This window comes from Erigeron canadensis, chromosome 7 (genome assembly GCF_010389155.1).
Source record: "Erigeron canadensis isolate Cc75 chromosome 7, C_canadensis_v1, whole genome shotgun sequence".
Taxonomy (NCBI): Eukaryota; Viridiplantae; Streptophyta; class Magnoliopsida; order Asterales; family Asteraceae; genus Erigeron; species Erigeron canadensis.
In genome coordinates, this window is record NC_057767.1 from 37,464,601 (window position 1) to 37,474,611 (window position 10,011).

Below are 10,011 nucleotides of genomic sequence, written 5' to 3' on the forward strand. Positions count from 1 at the left end.
TGCCACTTGCCTCTGTGTTGCTAGGAACTTTGGTATTCTCATGACTACTCAGAGTTGAGAAGACTGGTCCTTGGTTACTTGAATTCCTGAACTCATAAATTTGGCTAATTTATTTTCTTCGTAAAAGAGGAACAGTTATACCGGGTGTTTATGACACAAAAGATAAACATTACAATTACATGATTGTGTATGGGTTCACGCCATAATGACTTACCCTAATGGGACAAATACATTTGTCAACACCCATTTCTTTCCCTTGACGAAGCTAAGGGCTCAGGTGACTAAACACACCAAATTGAGACAAGTCCCATTTTCTTAAAATATTCGCTATCAATCATTATTTGGTTGGAGTGGAGCTGGTCAATCAGTCCAAAACTACCAATCTTCTTAATGTTAATGGATCTTATAAAATTTATGGTAAATTACACGGCAGTAATTACTGTATGAAAAATCCACGACATTTACTTTGATTTTATCTAACCAAATAGGAATCGAATAAAAGTTTACAAATATTAACATAAAGAGGTAGAGACAAGAAGTGTGATATACATAGACAGGCATGGTGTATTGCTGGATCCAATGCCTTCAATTGTTCCATTATTACCCCGCTTCTTCAATAACTGTTTGAAAATAAACCAGAGAGACAGAGAATGTATTATATTTATACACATGTAGCTAAATTAGTTAAATCAAAAAAAAAAAAGTGTACCTCTTTCCTTTATGAAGGTTATTGTGCTTGGGTGTTCGTCACGATGTATTGCTTCAACCAACGAATTCAAGTCAGTGAAGTGTTGTTTGGCTTCTGAAACGTGAGTCAAGACAAACCTAATGTCGAATAGGCCTCGGTCTTCTTGTTTCAGTAGCTTTTCGTATGGATGCTGGAAAAAAAGGAAAGCTAATGTTGAGGAAAGATTGTGATTTCTCACAATACACAAAGTTATCAAGGAATAATGCGAAGTATTTCATAGAAGAAAAATCATAAAATCTTACTTTAAGTCTATGAAGCCTTTGATTTTTCAACCACATACAATGAGCTTCCAGTCTTAAGGTTAGTGATAGCGGCCGGCAACACCAAAGTAAAGCATCTACAACATCTTCAAAATCTTGTAAATCGTAAAATGCTACGTGCAGATGCTTGAGTTCATAAGGTGGTGAGTTGATCCCCATTAATTCGTTGACATTTATGCCGTCCTGTAAGAAAGAAAATTCGTAAATAATGAGTTATAACCAAGTAATAACACATCCAAATATGCATCAGAGTAAAAACTAACCTCGTTCACACCAATATGCAGCTTCAAAACTTCGATTCCTTGATATTTGCCCAAAAAGAACCTCAACTTCTGAAACCAAATAGCGTCAACATGAAAGAATAATGTGTTGATCCGCATAAATTTAGTTGGACGGACCGAATCCTCCTTTTTAAAAGGAGTGGAAAGATACTTTTGCCCACGACATGAACCACAGCCAGAATAATCGAACAGAAGCAAATTAGGGGCATTGATATCAATTTCATCTAGGTCACAATCAGATTGTAGTGCCAAGCTCCTCAAGGATGGAATTGAAAGCCTCCACTTATCTCTACTAGAACACAAAAACAAATTTTGGATAAAACGGAGGCTGGATAAAAGGTCAACAAAATTTGGTTCTGACAGATGCCCGAAGTAACAGAATGTTTTAAGCTTTTCGCACGAAGCTAAGTTCATAAGTGTCGGCTTCCGTATGTTTCCATCCACAAGAAGATAACGTAGATTTGGAGCTGCGATATCTATCCTATCAATTGGAACCGGAATTCTAATTTGAACCTTTTGAAGGGTTTGATGTGCATTAACACAAATTCTGTTGAAGCCGTCGCAGTGTTTAATTTTAAGTTCTTCCAGAACGGGGCAACTATCGATTAGATATGTCATCACTTCACCATCTATTGGTACATTTTTAAGGGACAACAACTTCAGAGATGTGAACATCCTAGTATAAACCATCAATGTCGAAGGCAGCTCACAATTACATAATTTCAAAGACAACAACGAAGAAGCAAATAAGAGTTGGGTAGGCAAATGATACATCTGCTGACCCTTGCGATAGGCAACTTCCAGAACTAACACCTGCACACCTTTTTGAAGAACTAACCTAACACATTTGTCAATAATATCTCCATGGGCAGGCTCACGTATGATTGCATCGATGTCTAATTTGTGTAGACTGGTGTTTTGCTCGGATAATCTTGACGTGGTATACTTAACATATTTGAAAAAATTACCCGATAGACGTAACCAGTCAAACTTCAAAATCGGTAAAGAAGCTGTTAGAGAATACCAGTTCTTTGACAATACACTCACTCGAACAAGTGTTTTTGGACGATCCGAAAGAAACGACAGTACGTGGTGAATAATAGAATCTGGAAGTTGCGAAATCCGGTCCACTGTATCAATCGTGCTTTCCTCCATCTTCTTTTTAACTCCTTCCCTGTATCTAAAGTTAAATTCAAGAAATTAGTGCATAAAAGTGTAACAAATCAACCTTGTTCGCTTAATTTTTTGTTACGCGTATAAACAAATAATAAGTAACAGGTAAATCTTTTTTATGAATGATGTATCTGATCACCTAAATAACAAGTAACAAAACAGACAAAATTTACTACATACACACAACACTATCACACCTATTTACACTAGAAAAATTAAACTATCTGCCTAAGAACATGGATACAAACTTGACCAACCAAACAACTAGGGCCTAGTAAAACAAACAAATTAGGGGTAGGGTTAATGTGAGAACCAAAACATAGGAGAGAACCGTGGTTCTTTCCCTCCCTCTTTCTCCTTTTTGGTGTGGTTTTTAACTTTTTTTTTAGGAAAATTTATATTTTGAATTTTTTTTTTTTTATTTTCTTTTAAAAAAAAATAAGTGTTGAAAACGTATGGATACGGTACGGGCGTTGCCCTTATCCGTTCTAAAGGGGTCGTCACCGGACGCATATGGAAATGGTATGGATTTGATGTGGTGATCCAAGAGATGTATTGCTTAAATTTTTGTAACTCTAAGGGCTGATGGTTTTTTAGCACCATTATTTTGGTTCTCACTTGATCACTTCACACAACCTAGACTACATACATATATATGGAAGAACAAAGATAATGTCAAACTCCATAAACGTGGTCTTATACTCCAAACTTAGAGCCAAACCTAACTGCCCCCATATGCTAGCTAGACCCGTGACTTGTGAATGGCCCGAATAACCCAACAGTAAAAAAGGACTATAGATGGAGTCAAAGTGGATCTGGGCAATAAGTATACCAAAGGTGAATTTATTACAATAATATGTAGTGTTGATTAGTAAGGAATACCAGCAGCCACGTGATTAATTTGGAAAAATTTTCATGACAAGTATCGAGCAAGATCTCTCAAGCAAAATAATGTTAGAAAATCATGTTTTATCAACTTTATAACTAAAACGAGATGCAAGATTAAATACCAACATATACACACGCACATATATATTTTATATTATATTATATAAACATTCATATATATTCATATATATGTAAGACAGAATGATAAGACGTAATTAAAAGTTATACCTTTGCAAGTTGGTGGATACGTATATGATGAGCAGATGAGATCTAATATTCAATATTATGAATATCCCTCCGGCAGATCTATGAATAAACCAAAAGGACTACCAAAGCACCAGATACCAAGGCTTGTTTGTCGAAAACCGGAAAAAGAGAAGTTTTGGTCCTTTAATCTGTTCGATCGAACGAAACTGAAAAACCACAACGACTCTATATAAAAGAAAAAGGCGGCTCAATCACTCGAATCATATATAAAGGGGCCCTTTGATAGAAAAAAGGAAACATCCCTCTTAATTTTTCTTAAATTATTACTCTTTATTACTGTATTAATAAAAGGAAACCGAGACTTCGTTCTTTTACTTTCATGATTTGGCATTAACATCACAATAACTCACCTACTATATCAACACGAACGTTTCGAATTTTTTTTTCTGTTTCAACACGGAGTCGTAGATGATAGTTGATATGTATTGGATTAAGATCTTCCAGATGAATAATATAGTCTTATTTTTTGTTATTGAAGAAAAAGTCGTAATGAATCTATAATGGACAACAACTAAACTAAAAAAGATAATGATAACATTTTCATAAAAATTCAATGTTAAATATTAACAATAATGATTAAATATGAACAAAATATAAATAAAAAAAACCTTTTTTGGTAGTCGATCGTATGTTTTTTTTAATCCGTTACCTTTTTTTTTGTTAAGAATATGTGATGGTTTTTCTAGATGGTATATATATAGATGACAATAATAATAATAAAGATGTTTTATAAAAAAATTTTTTAAAAAGCGGCTATTATTATTGAATAAATATTATAAAAAAAACATGGAACCTTATAATACTAAGCAATTTAATATGCAATTTAATTATTGTTATGTTTATGATCTTCTGGCGGTTCGAATTAAAAGCGATCAAGAAAAGAGCATGGTTAAATAATTGGTAAACATTTTGGTTTTTGGAGACAGAGATTATAGGTTTGATATTAATCTCTTGCAAAAGTTAAAGGTCATTTTTATACCATTTATGTAAAAAATGGAAGCAGTCTCCCTACTTAGGTAGAGGTAAGATATGCCTACATCTTAGCCTCTTTCATACACCGTCGAGATATTAAGACTAAAATCCATAAAAGGCGAAACTGACTAGTTTTTCTCTTTTTTACACGTGAGGATCAAGAAAAAAGGGCTATATATATATATATATATATATGTATATATAGTGTGTCTATCAAATGAGAATGAAATTAAAATGAGAACAAATGAGAACACTTAAAAACTACATTTTGATGCATTATATATATATATATATAACACTCCAGTGAGAACAGTCTTAAAATAAGAACGGTGTAAACACTTAAAAAACATCATTTTGATGCATTAAAAGTCCATAAAACTAACATAGTGCTTAACTAATTATCATTATTTAAGTGTATAACAACACATTGGCCTGTCAAAATCAAGAACATCATGTTTTTTGTTTTGTGCATCCATCTTGGATGCATATTCTTCAAAATAATGCATCCACCAAAAAACGTGATTTTTTTATTTTGACGGATCAATGTGTTATTAAACACTTATATAATGATAATTAGTTAAGCATTATGTTAGTTTTATGGACTTTTAATGCATCAAAATGTAATTTTTAAGTGTTCTCATTTTAATTTCATTCTCATTTGAAAGCACACTATATATATATATATATAGGGGTGGGTTATTTTGAGAACCATAAAAAAAAAAAACGCGAGAACCAATCCTGGCCATTGATTTTGATCTTGATGATATTTAATTTTATCTCTCCTTATTTTCACCCAATTCATTCAAATGGTTTTATCTCACAAACCGTACATCGTTAGACGAAAAAAAAACCATGGGTAGTCTTAAAATTTCGTGCTCTTTCATTAGAGATGCGACTTGATATACTTTTGACAAACTTTTAAATTTCGATTTTTTTTTAATTTTTTTTTTAGCGATAATCCTACACATGTGCAGGACATGTGTAGGGTATACATCATACACATCCTACACATGTGCAGGTAAAAAAAAATTCGAAAAAAAAAAAAATTTCAAAATTTAAAAGTTTGTCAAAACTTTAATGAAAGATGACGAAATTTTAAGACTACCCATGGTTTTTTTTTTCGTCTAACGATGCACGGTTTGTGAGATAAAACGTTTTGAAAAATTTGGATGAAAGTGATGAGAGAGAAAAAAGGAGATGAGATGTGTGGCCCAGATTGGTTCTCGCTTTCTTTTTTTTTTATGGTTCTCAAATAACTTTCCTATATATATATATTTTTTTTATTTGCAATCTTTGAGGCATCCTATCATTAATTTCGGTAGAAACAAAGAAAGGACAAATAGAAAAGGTAGTCGAATGGGTCAAACAGGCCAAAACTCGCCCACTATATATTGACATGCTACAATCTCCTAAAATGTCATTGATCGATCCATATAAACTTTATAGTAATTCATTAGGCAACAATAATTAACCATACCACGCATTTAACGAGTACCACAAAAAACTATTAACAAGTACGGAAATTATAACCAACAAGGACAGAACGCTATTGGTGCATTATGAACACCACTCCTAAAAACAGGACATTATTGGTGTATTATGAACACTAAATATGTTACGGTTTTATTAGATTATAATAGACTAAATGGGTACTTATGATGAGTTTAAGGTAGTGTTTGATAATGACTTAATTAAAAAGTTATGACTTAATCTTGATTGACTTAATTCATTAAGTCAATCAAATATGTTTGTTATTAACTTAATAAGTAAAAAGACAACTACACTGACTTAATCCATACAGACATTATGCTTCTATTCAGTCACTTTTTTCATTCAAACAAACAAGCCCTAAGTGTTTTAATAAATGTTTATGATATTATGTAAGTAAGGTGGGTAGATGTGTTATTTTAACGGTAAATATGAGTTATAATTACACTATAGATAACTTTTATTAAGACCATTTGTAAGACCAATTGTAAAGCGTTGGTTAAGTGAAAACGTATATATATTTTTTTTAATTTGTTTTTTTTTGTTAATGTCTTATTTAGATTAGTATAATGATATTTATGTTATTGTACACCTACTACTCTAAATAAAATATATTATTTTAAAATAAAAATTATTGTGTTTTAATTAAATAAAAGTGAAGACCAAATGATAGGTGAATTGGGGAATGGTTTTTCATTTAATGGCACCCCCCACCAATGATGTTGCTTGATTAACATGGACAATTTGTAAAGTCAGCTTGGTATTTCAGCCAAGCTGCCTGTCTTTATTTTGTGAAGGATATAAAAAGTTAATAGGGGTGACGGTCTTTTACCGAAAAAAATGATAGGTGAATTGTTAAGGGAAAGAATAGTAGGTTAAAAAAATGAGAATGTGATGCTGATGTGGTAGGAAAACGTATAGTTGAAAGGGTAAACGGTTACGAATGGTCTAAAGATTGGTGAAAGGGTTAGGTGAAGGGTATATGTGAAAAGGTGAATGGTTAAGGGGTATATGTGATGAAAGAAAGTGAAAGGGTATCACCTAGGTTAAAAGAAAAAAATGTGTGATCCAATTTTCGTTTATATACACCTTTTATTGTTATCTTTTTATTTTAATTGGATAAAAAGTGAAACATTGTAACGTATTCTAGGATATAGTCAAGTATTAAATTTAAAACTGAATGATTAAGGAAAAAAATAAATGTGAAAATAGTTAGAAGGTGATGCTGATATAACGAAAAAAATATAGGTGAAAAAGATAAACGATAACGATTGGTCTTAGTGACTCAAACATTTGCTAGCTGAAAAAATTTACAATCATCAAAAACTATTTTTGATAACGTTTTTTAACATAAAGAAAAGTGGATTGACTATTACAACCTATTTAAACTATTTTTGTGTGAACAGTAAAGTTAGCTGGCTCAGCTGTCTACCTGCCTGCTTAGTTTTTTTCTTTGTTTTTTTATATTTTTATTTATTTATTTTTTTGTGTCAATTTTAGTGTTTAAGTTACCGTGTTATGTAGATGTTACCTTAACTTCTTGAGTTTTATTTTTTTTAGGGTGGTAATATTTTAGTCTTTCACACTTAACCACAAAATCCTTTTAAAACCTTTTATTTTAACCATTAAAGTCTTATGTTCAACATTTAATATGTTATAACTTTAGTCTATTTTAATTTTCACAACCAAAGTTTTTAGCTTATATTTATCTTCTAAGAACATTGCAAGTTTATATTTTGTCATCAAAGCTTTATGTTTTAAGATTAACGGTGTATTATTTAACGATGTGTATTTTTGTATAATTGTAACGGTTGACATGTTGGAATTATTCACCCGCAATCAAGTCTATGTTCGGTTGTTATTCCGGTAAACGGCCGGGTATACCACTAGTTAACATAAAAACATTTGATACACACACACTGAGAGACACACACGCTCACTCTCCAACATGACGTAGCCGACCAGCTTCCCACGGCTATCCTCCGGCCGCACGTCGCCGTACATCTATCGCTGCCAGTTGAATCTTCACGATCTCCGGCAATCACATGACTGATGGTCAGAAACACACTTTTTGATGACCTAAGTTCCGACCGTTGAAAGTACAATCCGCCGTACTATCACAAACGCAGGTATGGTGCCTTCTTATATAATTATTATGTAATTTTTACAATTTTCCATTGATGTTGATGCTGTGAGATTAGCTAGATGTAATTATTATAAAGTAATTAAGGTTTGATGAGTATTTATACTGAAATTAATTTGTGCCTTTTGATTTAGGTTTTGTGAAAATTAGTGTAAATAAAAGTAGTTAATACAGTACTTATTAAAAGGGGCAAATTTGTGCCATTTTGAAGTCTTTATCTTTGGAATGTAGGATATGCTAATGTTTGATTTTTTTTTAGGTTTGTAATTTGTATTTTCCAGTTGACTATGGAATATAGCTTTTCTATCACATGAACAAGTGCAAAGTTTGTCATTTGTTCTTTCTATATTAGCTAACACAACTAAAATTGGTTTAGATAATTAGCTGCCAACGAAACTGATGTATATAAATTACAACATTTTGTTTGTTGTGGAAGGAAATTCCAATTCAAACCCGTCTTAGATATTGGCTGATCATATAAATCGTAGTTGGTTACATACTTATATTTTTGTTTTTTAAGAGAAAAGTCGAGTCGTATCTGCTTCTCCTATCTGGTGTTGGGTATAATATGGTACTGTCGAACTTGGACATTAATTTTGTTGACTCAAAGTTCTTGTCTGGTCTTCCATGGCAGGTTCTAAACGCCGTTACAAAAAAGCCTTTTTTAGTAATTTTGAAACTTGAAAGTTACGAGATCCTCTTCTATAATGCAATTAGATATTGTCTGGTTATACAATTGCATTTGTTAATGATCGGTCGTCGAAAAGAGCACATTGTCATAATAGAGTTTTACCGATGGCTCCAATAGTTACTGTTATTTTTTCAGCAGAAGGTCATTTATATTGTAGTGATTCTTGACGTGTTATAGTTGGAAGTTTACAGAAAGATTAAGGGTAGTAAATAAATGCTAAATTGGTGATATTAGAAGGCTTGATATTAGAAAGATTAACGTTCAAAAAATAAGAAGGCTTGTATGTGCTGTTCCCAAGGGCCGATTTACAAGATTAAAAGTGTTGCTAGATTCACACAAGCACAAGGTGGAATAGGCCGAGTTACATATATATTGAGCCTATAGATTAAATGAGTTCAGACGTTACTAATTAAACTTGTCATGCATCTGATGTTATAGCCAATAACTCATATCACTAATTATATTTGTATATGTTCTAAAGGAAGATCAAATGGTAAATTTGTTTGACTTGTAAGTTTGTTCGAGTAAAAGAAAATTGACCCGGAATTTGCGGGTTGTCACACTAAAGTAGTTCAAGGGAAAAAGAATAGACACCCTGGGTATCGGTAACGAAGCCCATCAAGGCATAACCAAAAACAGTCAGTCGACACCAGCAAATGGATCGGTGGCACTCCTAGCCATGGAATGCGCACAAAGACGTGTTGAAAGTTTTTGCGATTCTCCTGAAATTTGGAACAAATTGTTCGTGCTTTATCAAATCTAGATAGGCACTCTTGGAATTCGCCAGAGAGATCAGCTGCTTCGTAGTCATTTCCCTCAAAAGGGATCTCCTGTAGGTTGCATTGAAACACACCCTCAAGACATTCATTGATAAGCTTATCGGTCACATCTGCTTCACTGCTCAAGAACTCCCGAAGAATATTTTTGGCGGCTTCAAACTCTTGCTTTATTGTAAAAAAGTTGTCTACAATTCCAATTAAAAAAGGTTAGTGGGCAACTATTATGTAACCATATTCCAACTAAATTAAATCGGCCCACTAAAGTCCTCAACTTGAAAAATAACATTACCCATTGATTATTATATAACTATAACTTATACA

The 10,011-nt window shown here is 32.6% G+C and overlaps 1 protein-coding gene across 1 annotated transcript; it reads right to left on the minus strand.

The window, feature by feature from the left end:
• Window positions 1–458: 458 nt before the first annotated feature.
• LOC122608574 (F-box/FBD/LRR-repeat protein At1g13570-like) lies at window positions 459–3,740 on the minus strand. The gene is made up of 5 exons (XM_043781667.1): window positions 3,579–3,740; window positions 1,272–2,469; window positions 991–1,191; window positions 710–878; window positions 459–620 (listed from the first exon to the last, which is right to left on the minus strand). Exons 2-5 carry the CDS (start codon window positions 2,442–2,444, stop codon window positions 601–603), a joined length of 1,563 nt encoding a protein of 520 aa, XP_043637602.1. The 5' UTR covers window positions 2,445–2,469; window positions 3,579–3,740; the 3' UTR covers window positions 459–600.
• Window positions 3,741–10,011: the final 6,271 nt, after the last annotated feature.